At 36.8% G+C, this 20,072-nt stretch overlaps 2 protein-coding genes across 2 annotated transcripts; both read right to left on the bottom strand.

Annotated features, from left to right (window-relative positions):
- Positions 1–4,216: 4,216 nt before the first annotated feature.
- On the bottom strand, positions 4,217–5,338 carry LOC145614003 (protein FAR-RED IMPAIRED RESPONSE 1-like). Its single transcript, XM_081669017.1, has 2 exons — positions 4,856–5,338; positions 4,217–4,762 (listed from the first exon to the last, which is right to left on the bottom strand). Exons 1-2 carry the CDS (start codon positions 5,336–5,338, stop codon positions 4,217–4,219), a joined length of 1,029 nt encoding a protein of 342 aa, XP_081525143.1.
- A 2,278-nt stretch (positions 5,339–7,616) lies between these two features.
- On the bottom strand, positions 7,617–18,383 carry LOC145615002 (uncharacterized). The gene is made up of 6 exons (XM_081670087.1): positions 17,911–18,383; positions 10,373–10,507; positions 10,191–10,278; positions 9,847–9,941; positions 7,948–8,115; positions 7,617–7,862 (listed from the first exon to the last, which is right to left on the bottom strand). Exons 1-6 carry the CDS (start codon positions 18,248–18,250, stop codon positions 7,702–7,704), a joined length of 987 nt encoding a protein of 328 aa, XP_081526213.1. The 5' UTR covers positions 18,251–18,383; the 3' UTR covers positions 7,617–7,701.
- Positions 18,384–20,072: the final 1,689 nt, after the last annotated feature.

Genomic DNA, 20,072 nt, shown 5'->3' with positions numbered 1-20,072 from the left:
GCTCCTTGTGACTCTATTATGGGTTGACGAAGACTCACCGTGTTCTTTTTTCCCCATGATCAAATTTGATAAAATAAAAAATGTAACAATTTAGCAAACAATGATTCAATTCAACTTGGAGAGTAGAGTGTTATATTTTGTTTAGGTTGCAAGTACAATAAAATATGGGTATAAATGTATTCATTCTGATGCACTTTCTTTAATTCATGTTGTTGGTATGCATTTAATGTCATGTGTGCGGATTAATGTGCTAGTAACTGTACATTTCATAATACCACCCTAAGCTAGATTAGTATCTGTTATAAATTCCAATAGTATACCATCTAGCATAAAAGATAGCATAAAAGATAAAGGTTACACATTCAAATAATTTAATTGAAATACTTTTATTACAGCAAAGAAAGACACTAATGTACCAATTATGGTCTGATAAGTACTATTGACCTCCATATGATACCATCCTTAGTAAAATAGGTACCATGCACAGTCAAGATGGTATACTGTGGGACATTATTGGAACCTTCAACCTCTACGATAGTGTCACATACAATGTCTCTACTCTGACAAACCCGTAGCTGTTACACTAAAGGGACAACGTCGCCCTTGAAGGTGTGGGGAGCTGCTCGTTACTACCATCCACTCCCTGTACCATGACTGAGTGTCTGTGTTGAATTGCTTTGAAATGAACATCTTATTTGAAATAAAACCCTCCCCCCAGGCAGTCCCCAAGGATGCTTTGACCTCCCGGCCCGACGTAAAGGTTTTGAAGGACGAGCTCCCCGAACTAAACGCTGCGTCGAACACGTCTGTGACCTCGTTCACGACAATGAGTGCAATGCTATAACTTACAGCGATTTGTTTCATTTTTCTAGCTACGGCCACTAATGTTCGGTGCCGTTCGTAATATCCCTTAGATGTGTTGTCATGGTCGTCGCGGAATAAATGTGCTATAAAATCAAGCACGACTACCCTGGTGTGCCTACATCCTTCATGCGACTGCAACACCATTTGCTCCACTTGGTTCAACACTAATAGAATTTGTTGAGGATTGTCAACCTTCTTCACTTGAACCAAACTAAGTGGATTTTCATCAGTGGAGTGGTGTTGTAAAAGATGTGTACTTATCTGACTAAGCAACCTAACCGGAAACACCGGGCACGCTTGTATGTAAATAGAGGATCCATATAAGCCACCATCTTCCGGCAACAACGTACAATTCAATACCAACTGCAAGCATATTTGTGTTTTACCTACGCCACTTTCACCGTAAATTTCAGTTACCTCACCTGTGCGTATACCACCTTCTAAGACGAAGTCTAATCTTTGACATTTGGTCTTACATTTTTTATTCATTTTCATAACTGTGGGTATAATTTTTTCACTACTTTCACTACTTTTATATATAGGGGGGGGGGGACTAGGATATATATGTGGATAATGCCTTTGGATTACATTATCCACAAGTACATGCAAGTACATGCAACACGTAAACACCCACACAACTCCGTGATTTAAGCCTGTCCTATGATGGTATAATTGACATCCTCATTGGTTTTGATGCTTGTGGGTTTGCATACCTTTCCAAGGCCTGGATGGTATGTAATGCATTCCATCACATGTTAGTTAAATATTACAACAATACAACAATACAATACACCACAAAAAAAAAAAAAAATCATTCATAACAACGACTCATAACACCAGAACAGCCAAGTTCGATAAAGTCAACCATTATTAAAGGAGAAACTAGGATGGGGATGTACATTTCGAAAATGTGGATTTGGATTTTGAATGAGGGTATGCGAATGTGGATTTTGTATGCTAGTGTTGGCCACATGCGCCGCCGGGTTGATAAATTGGCTGCCATCACCAAATTGGACATGACCATACGCGTTGTTGGCGGTGAAGTAACCAACTGCCTCACTATGCTGGCTCATATGTATCCCACCAGCCAGCACCCTCCTGGAAGGACCACTCCCACTTCCGGTTAACACCAACGGGTCACCAGCAAAGTATCCTTGGTTGTTCACCTATATATTCATATAAACACCACCAACTATGAATACAATCATCTTAAAAACAACATTTAACAACACACTAAAATATACACTTTACTCAATCTATACTTACCTGACTATTGGGGAACATATTCCCAAAATGGTGCGGAGAAGGTAATACATTTGGTGGGAAACCAACCTGTTTTGATGTAATCACTTAGATAGTGAATAATAAAAAAAACTAAAGAATTTGGCACAATAATAAAAAAATTAAAGCAGTTCAACTTACTTGTTGTTGCATGAACTCAGGTGGATAGGGATTCCCATGACCATATTGTACTTCGTTCTCATGTCCCTTGCCCTGTTGCTTTTTGCCCCCTGTCTTCGGTACCTTAGCCATGGCCTTTTCCGCTGGAGATACGTAACGTGTTGTTCGAGGTCTCCCCTTATTTTTACCCCGAGGTTCTGGATCTTTCACACATGTAGAAGTATTTGGTGTATCCGTTGAACCTACAACACTGCCCTTGTTAACTGAGCTTGGGGTCAAGGATGTTGGAGGTACATTCCGTTTCACAGGCACCATTTCACAACTAGGAGGCCTTTCTTCACCACCCGAACCTTGGCCTGAGCCCTCAGCCAACACTTGCAACTCATCCACTTTTAGGCTCATAAGCTGAATCAAGTCCATGAGCACTTCCACTACTTCATCAGATGTAGAAGCCCGAAGTACAATAGGTTCAAGTGCTAACATAAGCTTATCATATCTTCGCACGTCCTCTGTTTTTGATGCATCGTGGTAAGCAACTTTGACAAGCGTATGTTTCCTACTTATGTCCTTTCTCCACCTATCCACAACATACATGGATGGAACTTCAGTCACTCCACTCATGTATAACACCTTTATTATATGCCTACAAATAATTCCATGACATTCAAAATGTCGACAGTCACAGTTTGCCTCTTTCCTTTCTGTATTATACACAACAGTATATTCCTTCAACCGCCCTTTTAGGGGAGTCTCCTTCTTCTTAGTCTTGCAATAAATCCACACACGATCTGAAAAAACATACTCCTCCACCTTTTGTGACAATGACTTCTTTGACACAAGGGTGAGATATGCTACACGGTTGCATTGGTTTTGAACTTCCACAAACTTTGCATCCGTGTACACCTTCTGGAATTTACGTTCTAAGGCAAATTCCGATATTAGAGGCCTAATAAATCGTGCACAATTAGCATCCGCTTCCTGCTCATCATTAGCTCGGCTCTCCATCGCCTTAATATAATTAGGAGCAAACTCACACAGCCGGGTATGGTAATTAATATAACCATCAAAAAAACTATTTATGCTCTCAACCCGTTGAGTAGTCTGCATTCCTGCCCAAAATACCCCTTTTACATATGCAGGAATCCACATCTCTCGCTCCTCGTATAGACCTACCTCAACACAACAAAACCAAGCAACTAAGCTCACCCAACAGCTTAAAGAAATCACCTTTCAAATTTGGTTATATGTACAAGATCAAACAAAACCGATCAAACAAAACCATTCCAAGAAAAAGGAATAACACAAAACCAACACAATAAATGCTTATGTACAACAAATCAAAAAAATCAGTCCACAAAAGTGCATAATTATACTTTCCAATTCCAGATTATTTATTTATCTAAATGTCAGCTATGGTACTATCTTTGACTAGGATGGTAATACATACATCACTTTTTACTACCTTTTCTGTGTATAATGGTACCATCTTTAGCTAGAATGGTACCATCTTTAGCTAAAATGGTAGTCCATTGCATTTTTTTTCCATAAAACAACTTCGACTACTGAATCCTCTGTCACTAACTATCATTGAAGATTTCAGAATCACAAATAACAAAATGAATTTAAGGAGCTACTAACCTTCCAGCCAATCGTAGCACTCATATTGTTCTAGCTTGAACTTATTCATCACTTCCCACCAGGATTCAACAAACTCCTCAGGTGTAATGCTGTTGTAGATCACACCTTGCAAGGCATCTTTCACAGCTTCGTAATCTTTTACAGCACCCAACTTCGTACCAAACTTTTTCATGATGTGCCACATACACCACCTATGACGTGTTTCCGGCATAGGGAACACGACTCTTATTGCCTTCCTCATCGCTGGATCTTGATCAGTCATGATAGCCGCCGGCCGTTTTCCCCTCATGCAAGACAGCCATGTCTTGAATAGCTACTCAAATGTCTCTGCATCCTCATGTGATACCAAGGCACAGCCTAATAAGATAGTCTGACCATGGTGGTTGACACCCACAAAATTTGAGAAGGGAAGTTTGTATTGATTAGTAAGGTAAGTGGAGTCAAAGCAGACAACATCTCCAAAATACTGGTAGGCCTCCCTGCTCCTAGCATCAACCCACATGATGTCTTTCAATCGGCCCCTGTCATCAAGCCGATGCATGTGGAAAAAATTTTGGTTATCGGCAGTCATTTTATCAAAATACTCAAGCATAGCAGCTGCATCACCATTTTTCAGCTTCAATCTCCTCTTCCTATTCACTAAATTATGAATATCTTTTTTCGTAAAACCAACATTTCCGACTCCGTGTCTTTGGCCGGCCATGTTGTTGAAAATCTGACTAACCGAGGCACCAGAGGCATGGTCAGTTTCAATCCTTTGCTCCAAATGCTTCGTAATCTTCTGCTTTCTGTACATTGCAATGTGCCTTGATAGCTCAGGATTCACAGTGTGATTGTGCTCATTAACGGCTTTCTTAATCTGCCACACACCGTTACCATGGCCTTGCCCATACAACATCACTGGACATTCACATTATTTACTTTTCCTCTTCTTCGATGGCTCATCATATACCACAACCCTCTTCCCATTTACCCTCTTCTTGTGTGTTGTAGTACCATAACACTCGCACTTCCAAACATAAGTGCTATATGCCCCTTTGTAGAATACATCATTCTTTCTCCCACCTATACACACAACCCCAAATCCCTCTTGCTCTCCATATGTACGATAGTAGTTATTCATGTCATCCCAAGAACTAAACTCCATCCCAACTTCTGGATGAGGTAACGCAGCTGCTGCACCTACACTTCTACCTAATCCCGAATTGTGTAAGTGTTCACATTCATTATTCAACTCACCAACATCCCTGGGAAAGCTACATTCACCAGGGTCTTTATTCAAATGACTACTACTACACTCGGCAGCAGGGTCCTTATTCAAATCAAAAAAATCACCTCCATCAATGTTCAAATCTTCATTTAAATCAAATTGCAAGCTCTCATCACTATCTGATGAGCTATCTGAACTGGAGTTTACATATGTACTCCTCTCCATGACACTATGCTGGTTATCAACGTTACAATCCTACCCAACCAAGCCAAATATTAATTTAGTCTCTTCACACATTATAATACATTATACTATAGTACAAAGCAACATTCTTCACAAAATTACAATCTCCAATAGCTCAACACAATAAACACAACTGCTACACAAAACAAAAATCTTACCATCTTCATATTACCCCAAATATATAAAACAATCTTAGTAGACTTCCAAAAATTAATTCATCAAATCAATTGATTACTTACACTTACCATCTTCATATTACCCCAAATATATAAAACAAGCTCATGCATTCCAATTAAATCGATTACTTACCATCTTCATATAATCTGGATTACAATCCTACTACTATGTGTACCAGCAATACCAGCAATAGCAGCGATTAAAAGTACTACCTATGTGTAGTTTAGCTCATGCAGATTATCTCATTCCAACAAATTATCTTGATTTGAATTATCTCAAACAAATTATCTCATTCAAATTATCTCAATCAAATTACCATCTTAGTATTATCTTGATTTATCTCATTACTACCTATGTGTACCAGCTGAACAACTAACACCAAATATAATTCACTTAAGTAATTGATTTTTCAATATAAACCTAATTCAATTACAGCAATACAACTAGCAAACTAAACAAATTCATACATTGATCGAATCACTAACCTCAATCATCTCAATCTCTTTATTCGAACAATTACTGATAATTTCGCCCCTCTTGAAGTTACTAATTGATGAAGAATCTGAGTCAAATTGGGTGAATTAATTTATGACAAAAAATAGGGTTTGTGCTCCTCTCGCAATGAACAAGTGCAGCTCGAAATATACTCCAACTCCCAGCTCTTGTTTGTTGAATATTGCTGCAGCCAGCCGACACTACAAAAAATAATGGATGTGAATCCATTAAATTTCCCCAAAACATTTGAAGAGGAGGGAAAATTTTTGGGGAAATAGATCCCGCCATTAATTTGGGGGAAAAAATTTCAGGGGGTGAAATTTGGGTGAAATTTGTGTGAATTGTATTTAGTGCAGTACAAAGCTCAATGGAACCCACCTGCAGCTGTCCTTTACTTTTCTTCCATTCAGCAACTTTGGCTTTTTCCTCTTTTCCCAATTCCACCTATTTTTTTTTTTAAAAAAAAGTTGGTAGAGACATTCTTGGTCTCTAGTAGGTTGAGACCAAGAATTACCGTCCAGTAGCTATCCTTTCCTTTTCGAGATTGTCAAATATTCAAGGAATTACATATTTGCAAATGTCATGCATGTCTCTACAAGAGGCAACAAGCTATAGCAGTGTCATTTACTATACGCTTATTAATGGCAAGGAAAAAAGCTATACTCCCTTTCTTAAAGATTTTCCCATTTGATTTTACAATTTCAAACTACGTTTGAAACCATTGATTTCGTCATATCATTAATTTACGGTTCAACTTAGCCATGGATAAGTATACTATCCCGAAATAACTAAATAAACAAAACATAGCAAAGATGTATTAAAAGCCATAATAGAAACAAAACAGTTGAAGTGAAAAAGAAAACTTTTTTTTTTTAAAGAGAAATTAAAGTAAGAATTTTGGAAGAACAACAAATAAAGATCAACGGACAGTGGAAGCCTGGAAGGTGGAGATGGTGACCATAAGTTTAGGAAAAGCATAATCTGCAATCTGTAAGAGCTGAAGGAGCCATAAGTTTTTTGCTTCGTAGTTCGACAGAAATGTATTACAACATCCCAGTGAGCGCATTACAAGATACCAAGAATGGGAGATGAGTCACAGCCATTGCTTGGAAAATTAGCTGTATCCTATCAGCTATTTTAGGTATACTTAAGGATTAAGCTAATAGACTAGTTGAGTCACAGCCATTGATCTAGCAATCTGTGGTAGAAAGGGACTAATTGCTGTTACCCAAATGGAATAAAAAGCATGAGATGTGTAGAGATGAGAAAAATAAAATAAAATGAGAAGATAAAAAATGCATACAGTATTTACTTCATAAACTTTTTCCAAGCATCTTACGCATAATATGAATAAGAATACATTTCTTTGTATTTAACCACCGTTTATGTCAACTGGGAAAAACGAGCTATATCTCTTCCTGATGCTATGGCAATTTTACCTACAAGAAATAGGAGGCTGGTAGCAGTATAACCCTGCAAAAAATGTATACGCAATGAAAAAAAATCTATCCTCAGAAATCTGTGTATATGAGGTAGGTACATGTCTAATGACTCCTAGTCTTTATTTACTATTTGAGATTAAGATATTTTCAACTGTCACTGCATATAGAGACTTAACCAGACAAACAAAAGTACAAAGTTACTGAGAGGCAGAATGCTGGATGATAATAGAGCTACACAGTTACTCTACAAGATTCCCCCACCGCTTTTTCCATCCGAGAGTACCAATCACCAATGCGTGTGTGCTCCACCATGTCTCTGCCAGATTGTAGGTTGCGTATGGGTCTCAGGACACCAAAGACAGCTAGATCAGCCAAATTAGGTTTTGAGCCACCTGTTACAATTACATTTTATGTTAACCATAAAATCATCTACAGTTGTAACTTAGGTTGAGTAACAGGTAGGTACTTAATGCATACCAAGAAAAGGCCGACCCTTGAGGGCATCTACCCATGTTTCTGCAGATTGATACAAAGATTCACGTTCATCAGTTATATTATACTTCTTTTTCAATTTCTTGGCCACAAAATACATGGCTGTAGCACCAGCATATTTTGCTACCATCTTCTCCATGAAGCCAAAATTCCCTGCACATTACACAAGAGTAAGCCCAAAGTTGTACAAATTGGAGAAAGAAAGATCTCTTCCAGTCCCAACTCCCCAATGTACATGTCGTCACTGTTACAATTCTACCTAATAAGCATCATAGTTCCAAATTACAATAAGCCAGAGCAGGCTAATATTTGCAGTAGTAGAGATGGGTCAAGCAAGGAATTTTATGTGACAAAATTTGTCCCAAAGTCAATTAAGTTGTTTGATGGTCACGCATATCAGTGGACCTCTGGCCACACATACCAATCCCACAATGTTCTTCCAACTCATATAAAATATTACAGTCTTACTATTAAATTAGTAACTAGTGCAACTAATCCTACAATACCATATTGGAGCAGTGTGCCTCCAAATTCATACGAAAGTATTCTTTCTTTACACAAGGGCGAGCTAAAAATTCAAAATCACTTCGACTGCTCCAATGGAATTAGACAGCTTGCCAGATCTTGGGAGACAGATGTACTATCAAAGTTTACATCAGTGCAGGTCCCTCTGAACTTGTTTGCCATGATATTTCTAATACTATCATCTGAAGAGTACTACCTCAAATTGCATTATAACATTTTGGAAAAATTGACATTTGCTATCATTAAAATGACCATGTTTGACATTTGCTAGGTGTTTAAAATTTTATCTTATTTTACTACCACCCAAATCCAAAAAAAACAGTTATTGCTAAACAACATAATCCGTTAGGGTTCCGTTAAGTGGGGCCCATTATTTCATTAAGTAATAATTTAATTTATTAAAAAAAAGAAGAAAAAACTAAAGAAAAACAAAAACAAAAACCCAGCCACCTCCCTCCTCCCAGTGCCGGCATCTGTCGCCCGTGCTGGCGCCCAAATGTTCCCCCGACGCCGGCAACCCCATCTCGTCCATTTCCCCTGCCCACGCTGCCCCGAAACTACCCTAAACGGGTGAAAACAAAACCCTAAAACCCAAATTGCCGCGTATGGGTCTTGATTTGGGGCTGCCATGGTGGTGAACTAAGGTTGATGGTGATTGAAGGGGCTGCCATGGTGGTGAACTAAGGTTGATGGTGATTGAAGGGGCTGCCATGGTGAACGAGGGTTGATTTACTGGCAGCGGAGTGACGGTGGCATAATCGGCATGGGTGGTGGTTATGTGTGTTCGTGGTGGAGATAGAAGCGCTTTGGTGGTAGCAGCGGTGTTGAGGGATGAAGTTAGAAGAGAGAGAACGAGTTAGGGTTAGAGAAGGGAGGAAGCAGCAGCGGTGTCGGTGGCAGCAGCGCTTTGGTGGAAGGGGAGAGAGGTGGGGTCGCTGGCGCCGGAGGATTTTTGGGGGCTGGCAGTGAGGCTGGCTGAGGAGGGAGGGTGATTGGACTAACAGAAATAGTAACCAATTCTATTAAGTGGTAGCAAAACCCTTTTTTTTTTTTTTTGCTTTTAGGTGGTAGTAAAATAAAATTTAAATTTAGATGGGTAGCAAATGTCAAAGTGGTGTAATTTTAGTGGTAGCAAAACTAAAAATTTTCTAACATTTTCAATCTGGCAATTGAAAGAATTCCCAACTGTGAGTATGGTCCTGATTGTGAATTTAAATGCTTGGAAGTTGGAACTATCATCTATGTGACAATGGCGACAAAAAAGAGGAAAAATAGGAAAAGTGTCCTAATGTCCATGAAAAGTGAAAAATTTGCAGCAGTACTGAGACTTTGAAGCTGGGAAACCATTAAAGCACTTACCATGGGTTGCGATGTAATCAAATGACTCGAGAGCCTCACCCGCTGATCGATAAATATTTGGTGACAAGACATGCACCAAATGACTATCCACCCACCTATAGTAAGATATGAATTTCAGTCAGTGTAACTCAAAGCTAACACTAAAATTGTATAGTCATAGGAATAGTTAGTCAATTATTCTCATGAGCTCTTGTAATCAAATTAGATATAAATAAACTTTAAATGTCTTGAGTGAAGACTTCTTTTATGAGCTGAAAGCCTGCATAAAATCACAACCACCAACTCACACCTAATACAAAGGTGCAATGAGGCAACAACTAAAAGGATTAAGAGATTGTATTTACCCCAGCCATTTCTTCTCTTCCTCAGTGCTTGTGCTAGAACCAATGGATCCCTCCGCATGAATTTTTTTATTAAGTGATTGAATAATCTCTGCAACCACAGAGTTAAACAAACATGATTCTTGACTAATGAAAGGTAGAAGCTACTATTAAGAAGAAGATTTTACAAATTCAGGATCACAAACCTGATGACTCAATCATCTGTTCACCGTCAACAGTCAGTATAGGCACCTTCTTGTAATCTGACCACTTAATCTCCTTCTTGCCGATGGGATTAACCTCCACAACTTTGTATGGAATATTATAGTAATCGAGAAAAGCTGGGATTCAAAGGAAAGAAAAACAATTAAATATGGTAAAACAAGATGTTCAGTAGCGTTAATATAATATCATCTAAAATTACATGTTATAATGAGCAGGTCAAACACTAGCCCAGACAAAAATACAAGGGGCAAATGGCAATCTGGGTACCAGATATATTCTCCCTTTCAAATTCAAGCAACTATCTGAGGAGTATGCACTGTTATTTCTAAAGTAAAATTATATTAAAACCAGAAAGAGCAATAAGAACACGTACAAGACGTCCACAGTGGCAACAAAACACCAAATACCAACATTTACAACTGCAAACCAAAACAAAACAAGAGCCAAGGTAATTTGCACTTAACTTGGCATAATCCAGAATTAGAGAGAAAGTGCACTGGATTACTGGAAGATCCATAACTTGCTAGTAGTGTAAAGTATTTGGATAAAATTCTAATTTCAGTTTACATAAGCTACTCTGGATCGAATTTCACAAGACCATGATTGGATTCAGAAGTTAGGGCATTATAACATCAGCAACAAATATGCCTCGTTGCCTAGATAGAGGCTCCCTCTATAAGTGGGGTAATCAGTTAGATCATACCCTTAACCCAACTTTCAAGACCATCAGCTACTTCACAATAAACAATAAGCTCAACAAAATTAGTGAGCCTTTAAGTTGATTGACTCAATATAATCCTACATCCAGTAAATTCCCTTGAATCTTTGGTGACAATGCCTTTCTCATCAAATTACTATTCAGCTACCCTGAAATATAAGAGTAAATATGATTGTTGCTTTACTTTACACTTCAAAGCTAGAGGATGCAAAGAGGTCAGACGAAAATAAGAGCTAGTTTTCACCTTGTACAGTTGTATCTTAAGCATTCTGAGTGTTTCAAGGACAAATAAATCAAAAGCCAACCTAGGAGTAAAACTGTTACAGTTTTCAGATAGCTACATTTGACAATGGAGAGGTTTTCAGATAGCTACATTTGACAATGGAGATTACCACAGCCATTGTGCTTGAACAGCAGGCCAGCATAAGAGTATCAGCAAGGCCAGTGAGCACCGAAGGCTCATTTTGTCTAGCTTCTAGTTGTGGAGGCCTAACAGTTCTGCCTTTGAGTTTCCAGCAAGCTAGAATAAAAGTGTCAACAAGGCCAGTGAGAGCCACATGTTGGCTATTGACGAGGCCGCAATTGAGGATACCTGCCCTAATGCCCCTGCCCACCATCCAATTGTCCATAATGGACTCACATACGCTGCAATAAATAAAGTTATAAATAGCAAGGGTATAAGGCTTGGACGTGTAAGCTAAGATGACAGCTTTCTTTCCATCTTATTGTGTCTCATGGCCATGGCCTATGAAACAAGTTTAAGCTACTATTCCGAGAATTGTAAGGAAATAATACATGGTCAAACCTTCCAAATTAAAATTATTGCGGTAGTTAGTACATGTGCAAGAGAGAGAGAAGAAAAAGAAAAACCTCTACAATTTTTGATTTGCAAAGGATCCCTTGTTGCTTAAATTCTGAACTGAGAAAATGGAAGCAAGTGCGGTTCAGAATGTGGAAACTGAAGCTACTGCTGATTCCCAGCGGTTCCACAGGCACCAGCAATGTATAAAAAGGCTCAAGTTGTAATAAGGAGTTGAAGGTCCAGCTGTGCCTAGGAGTGCTTTGGTGCGCCTCTTTGAGCTGAGGTGCACAATATAAAGCAGTTAAAGACATTTTCTTATGTGCGCCTCATGCACCTCGACTAGAGCAAAAAAAGGGGCTCTATCCTAATTGCCTAGCACCTCAGTGCCTAGGCTCGCCTACACTGGGCATTAGTGAAGATTACCGCAGCCACGAGGCTAGAATAACACGCCAGGAAAGTAATTTCAGCAAAGCTATTGGGCACTGCAGTATTTTGGCAATAGAAGAAGCATTTGAGGTGCTAACGACTTCCATTTGAGCCACAATTTGCATTACATAGAAGCACCAAGAAATATATATATGTAATAGTTTTCCTGAAATAGCTTAACAAGAGTAGTGCATGCTTGCCTAGTTAGTCTACAACCAAGAAAGTTATGCATGAAGACTAAAACCTCATGCACATAGAATGATAGGACTCAAGGAAGCCTATAGGTGATAAATATAGGTGAACATCTTTTCCTGAGCTAACCCAATTAGTAGTACATTTATCTCAATTTATGTAGTCATATTCACTCCATCCATGCCAAAATGATATACAGTTTTGATTTGTGGTCTAAAGTCCAAACTTATAAAATCTGATCATCATCTCTCAAACAATATACTGATTTAAATGCAATAACACTGGCTAAATCTATCTATCTATGTTACAGTTGTTACTCTTTAAAGTGAACACTCTTTTTTGGTTGGGAATTTTCCCTTTCCAAAAATACCCTTCATACAAAATCTTATTTCCTATTAAGTAAAACAGTTAAGGAAGGGTAATTTAATTAATTAATTAATTAATTTAAAAAAAATTGTCATCATAAAAATAAGATTATTTTCCCTTTCCAAAAATACCCTTCATATAAAATCTTATTTCCCATTAAGTAAAACAGTTAAGGAAGGGTAATTTAATTAATTAATTAATTAATTTAAAAAAAATTGTCATCATACAAATAAGATTTTTTTAAATTTAATCTATATTATAATTTAAGAGTCATTTTTTCAACTTTTAACCACAACACTCTAATTTGTGAATGGAGCAATTCTATGCATTCTACTTTTTTTTTTTTTTTTTTAAATTTTTATTTTTTGTTTAATGATAACTTCCTCTCGAACTTCCATTACTTTAACCATATCACTTCAACTTCTCTTATTTTTATATTTTTTTAAGAAAAAAAAAACAATAACAGTATAACTTCCGCATAATTCCTTTTCTTTTATATATACATACAAGTACACGACATACGTATATTCCGTGCGCTAACACGGATACACTCTCATGCATTTTTTTTTTATTTTTTTTTTAAGAATAAAATAACTACCAATCCCACTACCCATCCACTATGTCCTTTTTGTTTTTTTTTAATGGACTACTACTAACATTTCACTTTGTGGATTTTTTTTTATTTTTTTTTTATTTTTACGGTACATATTATAACATATGACATGCATTAGCACGAGTATACAATTCCTTTATCAACAATTCACTATAGCACTCAAAATCCCCAACATTTCACTTTTTATTTAAGCACTACGTACTAACATTTCACTTTGTTTTACAAGTATTTTTTTTTTTTGATATATAGTACTTCGTATAGTATATGTCATGCATTAGCACGAGTATACAGTTCCTTTATCAACAATTCACTATAGTACTCTACATCCCCAACCCTTCAATTATATGCATTTTTTTAGGGACTACCCTCTGAACAATTTCCACTACTCTAATCATCAAAAACAAAAAAAAAAATGTACAACACGTTTTTGTGCAATTGGCCTCAGTGAATAACTACTTTACTTGCAACAGAACAAAGTATCTAACTCCTAGAGCAAGACACTAACCCATATGGCACTAACCGAGTAACACGAGTAACCCTTATAACACTGAACGGGTAATCTTTATAACTTTGACAAAGTAAACCCCATAATAGCATTGCGTGGCCACCGACTTAAAAGATTAAGACCCTGTTTATTGAGTTTCTAAGCAAAGCGTAGAATAACATATTTCAGCAGAGCAGAGCAGGTGTCAGCACAACAGAACAAGTATCAGCACATTATTAATACGATTATTAATACTCAGTACAATAGAGCTAATTAGGGTTCAACAAAGCCGACCAGTCCAAAATCTAATTAGGGTTCAACAGAGCCGACCAGTCCAAAACCGACCATTACAGCTCAAGTCTAAATTACAACATCAAAATCAATTTTCCATATTTTAAATATATCTTTTCTTATATATCCCGTGCATTTTGCACGGGTACACTCTAGTTTATTTTACTTTAACAGTTTTTTCTCCCTCTACAATCTATAACTGATTATTATTAAAAAAAAAAAAAAAAAAAAAAAAAAAAAAAAAAAAACACCAACCCTCCAACCAGTAAAATAAAAAGACGAAAAACTGCCTTAAAGAGGATAATAAGTTCATACTTATTTTTCTCAATAATCTATGGAATAGAAGAAAAATAAAAAAAAAATTACCAACCCTTAATCTCCATATATGCACGGTTATCCCTACTCAAAGAAAAAAAAAAATTGTCTTTTATTGAATTGAATTTGGTTTATTATTATCCTATCCATTATTTACAAGAAGATTTCAGAAGAATCTAAAGTAACTGCAAGGTATTTACATACATTTTTGATTCAATATACAAGAGAAACTTTTTGAAAATTATGATTTCATGCTTTGTATCGGTGATTGCTCCCAAGTACCTCCCTTTATATTTTTCTCCCAAGTGCCATTGTAAGTCTTTATTATGTAATTTCTGTTTTGATTGAATTTTAACAGGTAGTAATATTTAAAAGTTATTTTTTGAATTATATTTGGTATTGTTGTCAATTTGTAATTAGTTTACAGTTTAGCTACTTTCATTAGAAGTCTTTTGGGGTTATTTTCGATTGTGAATAAACTGTGAGTTGCTCCCACAGTCCCACTTTTGTATCAAGTAATTCATAGTATATACTTTGACAATTAATATTAATTAAACCTTCTGTGCAAAGACTTCAAGTATAAATTTATAGAGATTAAGGACCGTAATAGATGAATACTTGGGACATAGAGAAGCTAAGGGCTAACCAATATTAATGTCATAGTGTTTTTTTAATCAATATATTATTTGATATAATATGATAATAATTTTTTTTTATAATTAATATAGTATTCCATTTTACTAAATTTCTTAATTTTACAGTGAAAAATATTTTAAATGATATAATACACAAAGAGTAAAATTTATTTCTTATATGCAAGTATGCATATATATACGTAGCCAATTTTATAAGAAAAAATATATCAAGTTCAGAGGAGCAAATTAAATAGATAATAGAGCACGCATTGCGTGCGCCTCTAACCTTGTTCATCTTAATTTAAACTTTATTAGGAAAATATTTGTATATATAATAATGTTGTATAATAATTTTAAAAAAAAAATAGTCAAGGTTATAAAATGGCACTATTGTTATTGAATGTTGAAAAAAGTAATTGATAGTAGACAGAGAGGAAAATAGCACGAGAAAGTGTTACGAAATACAGAATTTGAATAATTGTGATTTGGGAGGTAAAAAGTAACATTTAAACCATAGTACTTTACTTGAAAAGGAGCAACAAAAGAAACATCCAAATAAGGTAAGGGAAAGTTTGATTTGAGATAAATGGGAAATTGAAATGGAGGGACTAATTCTATTTTTAAGGTTTCCTTAGGGCTTAATTACTAGCTTAAATGTAGCCATAATGAAATATAGCTCCTTTGGTGAATGAAAATTTGCGAAAAACTATCTATGAAACATATTGCCTCATTGGTTAATTTTGAGCTGATGTATAAAAAAGCTCAATGCAAATTAAAGCGATAAAGGTCCTAATCCGGCTAGGCACATCTTGGGTGTGCCTCTTTGAATTGGGGCAAATAGTATAAACAACTAAGAATTTCACCAAAGGTGCGCTTCTTTGAATGCACCTTGCCTAGAGCAAATAAAGCTCTCTTTTATACACTGTCTGAACTATGTGACAATTATCCACCCTAGAGTCTTAGTATTTATCCCCTCTTTTGATCATATGTAGTATACATCTCAACAATACTTAGCTTCTAAAGCCATCAACCCATTCTACAAATGAAAATCCAATCAAAACTGAGTAGGCTAAGGTTGTTTCTACGTGCTTACTTATATAAGTAAGGATGAATGTCCAGGAGCCGAGAGGCTCTGTACCGATTACAATAATTCTTAACCAGTTGATTCAAGCTATCAATTGACTCATTGCTTGAGAGTAGGGAAATTAGCTTGTTATAGGGAAACCGCTTCCTCTTACGACCACCTCAAACTTCCCTATGGAGGAGTTCGTAAGAATTAGCCGTTACCATTGTTGCCTGCCACCACCCCTCCTCCATATTTTGGAGTATTTGTCCCTAACTCATAAGCTGATCTAGGAGATTGCTTAGGGTCCAAGTCCATAGCATGGCTCCATTGCAGGTGAAACGATGATGAATTACCCTCGATAGGGAATATAGTAACCTACCTACTTAAGCCCAAAACATTTCCTCATGCCTATAATAGCCCCCAGAAATTCAGATCATGACATCCATTACCCTTAAACCCCATATAAATGGGTCATTCTCATAATTATTGATTCGAAAATACAATTTCTAAATCCCCTTTCTAGAAAGTATGTCTTCCAAGAGTGTAGAAGGGGCATTCTTGATATCACCTTACTGTGGCAATAACCCTTTTTTTTCCCCTGCTTAGTTCCAGCTAGAAGGCCTAGAACTTGGAGGGCATCAAAACTAACTTGAAATATATCAACTCTCTCATTTGGATCAAATGGCATTTTATTATCTTCCATTATGCCATCCATTAAAAGAACATAAATTGCAAATTACATAAGGCAGGACACATCTCCTAGGACTGCACTAGTTAGAGTATCCACCAATGATTCTCTCTTACGGGTCAAATGGCACATCACCGTCTTCTTTTTTTTTATGCCATCCATTAGAATAATTCACAAATAACATAGAGCAAGCCTCATCTCCTTGGACCATATTAGTTAGCTAATCCATGATAGGTTACATAAAGCAAAGGTTCCATTATTTATAGCCTGTAACCAGAAGGATAATGCTCTTCATCTCAGTGTGTTGCGCATTTTTAGTAGCTCAAATGTAATGATTTAAAACTCTTCAATATTAGTCTTTACTCATCCACACATATCACTAATACCTCAAGCCTCAAAGGTAAAGAGTTTCAACTCCTATGCTCACATTTTAATAACTTGGGCACAAGCAAGAGATCCCCTTAGACCCCTAGGATCTCCAAATTATCTCTCAAAGCAATCAACCTATTCTAACCAATATAACAAGAAATAAGTGCTCTATATCCAACAACAAGAGCACACATCTAAAGTTCTAAACCACTAATATAGATTATAGAATCATGTCACAACTTAATCCCTAACTATCATAGAAAATGTTTCCGAAACTAATCGAATGCCAAAATTCTTGTTCGGGACAGTAACCATTAACCAAGTTTGACAGCTTAATTTTATTTAAACAATACGTCGAACACTTGGTGAGCACAACTAAAAAGCATAATTTCTCCCATGATTAAACAAAAGAAAATAATACCCAGAAATACAAATAAATTCCACATTGATCTGCATACATAAATCAAAGTTCCAACATTGAAAAACGATCCCAACCACACAAGAACAAGCAAAAATTTAGCAGAAAATGCTGAAAATTTGCAGAGATCTTATACCTTTCACCTTGTTGCAAAAAGGGCAAGCTTCATACTGATAAAGAACAACATCCTTGAAAATTTGAGACTGAATGGGTTCCTTAGCATGAGCTTCTTGAGTTAAAGTAGTCGCAGCAGCAACAGAGAAAAACATAGTTCCGGCGATGCCATTAGAGGGGAGAGAATGAGATGCCGGAGAAGTCGACCCAAAGTGACGGCTAAATCTCCCGGAAAACCAGTGAGAAGAGGTGGAGCTGCTGAAGGGAGCCGCTTGCTGAAGGGATCGGGTTTGGGAGAGTGATGCTGCGGCTGTTGCGGCGGTGGCGCGCCGGAGTGCGGCGAGGCTGGTGATTCTGTTCATTGTAGAAGGTGGTGCGATGGTGGTTGAAGAAGCTCGGACAGAGAGATTTAACGGCGAAGAAGGATGAAGAATGGAGAAGAAAGGGGAGAAAGAAAGAGTGGGGGAAAATGTCTTTTTGAAGAAGGGCTCTAAACTTGGCTACGTCGTGTTTTTTGACACAGGTCGGTGTAACTAATCTAACTATAGCGATGGCCCAATGGGCATGACTAGCATGAGTTGATATGTACACGAGGTGACAATCGGGTCATTTAGATCGATATCCGTTTAGATAAATGTTTCAAACATGAGTAATTGATGGTTTAAATTAGTTTGACAATTTAATTTAATTTCAAAAATTAGAGTACTTAGGGTCTGTTTCGGTAGACTGTAAACAACTGAACTAAATTTATTGATGCTGAACTGAACTGAAATGAATTGTTTATGAGATAAGGGAATTAGGAACTGAACTGAATTGATTGGAGCTGAACTGAACTGAATTAAAATGAAATTAAGCTGAACAGAACAGGCCCTTATACTTTGGCCCTGTTTGGCAAAGCTAGCTGTAACGGGTTGTTTTTAGCGATCAATTAGCGAGTAACTGTTGAGGTAGCGACTAGCTATCAATTAGTAGTGGGTAGAGGTTAGCTGTCAAAGTAGCAGTTGATAATATGAGTGTTTGGCAAAAGTAGCGGTTACAATACTAAAATATATTAATAATAATATAAATTGTTAAAAAAAAAAAGTAACCAAAAACTAACAAACGTTGCCCGCTACTCTTAAACGCTATTATTTTTAACGTTTGAAAAAAACTACTTAAACACTACCTTTACTGCTAATCACTGCTCACACCGCTAATTGCTTGCCAATTTTTCTATAGGCTTTGTCCTTAAGAATAAGGAGGAAGGATAAGAGAATCCTCACCCCCATCAACTTGCTTCTGATAGGGATTGATCTCAAAACCATATGGTCGTAAGATGAAAATCTTACCACATACCAAGTACTACTTGGTAAGAACATCTTTCTTATAGAACACATTCATGTGTGATAACAAATCCAAGATTAACTAAGATTTGACGACTATCATTTCTCATGGCATGAATACAAATAAAACTAAAGTTGGTTAACCTCACACACGCCCTAAAACCACCTAAATCCCCCCCGATTACCAACCCCCACAACCCGAAAACTAGACCAACCCATCAGATCCAACCTTGTCAACCCAACCACCAAGGATGTTGTGATTGCCTTTAGGAGGGGGTCTTGGTGGTTGATTGTCGTTACTTTAATTGTTATTGTTAGAGTATAAGGGATAACAAATGTGACGCAAAGGGTTACTTAGAGGTGGGGTGTTCGAAGGTAGGGGTAAATCGTTAGGTGGTTGCGATGAACGAGGGAGGAGAAGAGAGGGTTTGAGTTTTTTTTATTTTAAAATTTACAAATAAAATTAAATCCATTTTTTAAGAAATATAACTAGTGTGTGCCCCGGGCGATGCCCCGAGACCCGGATTGATAGTTTGTGTACTTTTTTAAAAATTTTATAATTATGTATTTGTATAGTTAGTGTGTGGTTCGGGCATTGCATCAAGTGCTACTTTTTTTCCCCTCATATGTATTTATATTATATTTTTGTGAAAAATAGATGAATAATATTACCTCTAATTTACGTAATAAGTGAAAGGAATATACAATATTGTATGTGAACTTTGAAACATAAATAAAAGTTGGTTGAGATGCATGGTAAATGTATTACTATTATGTATAGGAGGTTTTGGGTTCGAGTCTAGCTCAAAGCAAATTTTATTTTGTTAAATGAGGTGACAAACTTATGCGATCAATATACTTT

Source organism: Chenopodium album, chromosome 25 (assembly GCF_948465745.1).
Source record: "Chenopodium album chromosome 25, dcCheAlbu1.1, whole genome shotgun sequence".
Lineage (NCBI taxonomy): Eukaryota > Viridiplantae > Streptophyta > Magnoliopsida > Caryophyllales > Amaranthaceae > Chenopodium > Chenopodium album.
This window is presented reverse-complemented; position numbering and strand designations above follow the sequence as displayed.

Coding starts and splice junctions, on each gene's coding strand:
- LOC145614003 (XM_081669017.1), bottom strand. CDS start 5,338: ATGGAGAGGAGTACATATGTAAACTCCAGTTCAGATAGCTCATCAGAT. Junction 4,763..4,855: donor TAAATGGGAAGAGGGTTGTG/GTATATGATGAG, acceptor GGTGTGTGGCAG/ATTAAGAAAGCCGTTAATGA.
- LOC145615002 (XM_081670087.1), bottom strand. CDS start 18,250: ATGAACAGAATCACCAGCCTCGCCGCACTCCGGCGCGCCACCGCCGCA. Junction 10,508..17,910: donor TTTTTGCAACAAGGTGAAAG/GTATAAGATCTC, acceptor TTTGAATCCCAG/CTTTTCTCGATTACTATAAT. Junction 9,942..10,190: donor GAAGAGAAGAAATGGCTGGG/GTAAATACAATC, acceptor ATCTTACTATAG/GTGGGTGGATAGTCATTTGG.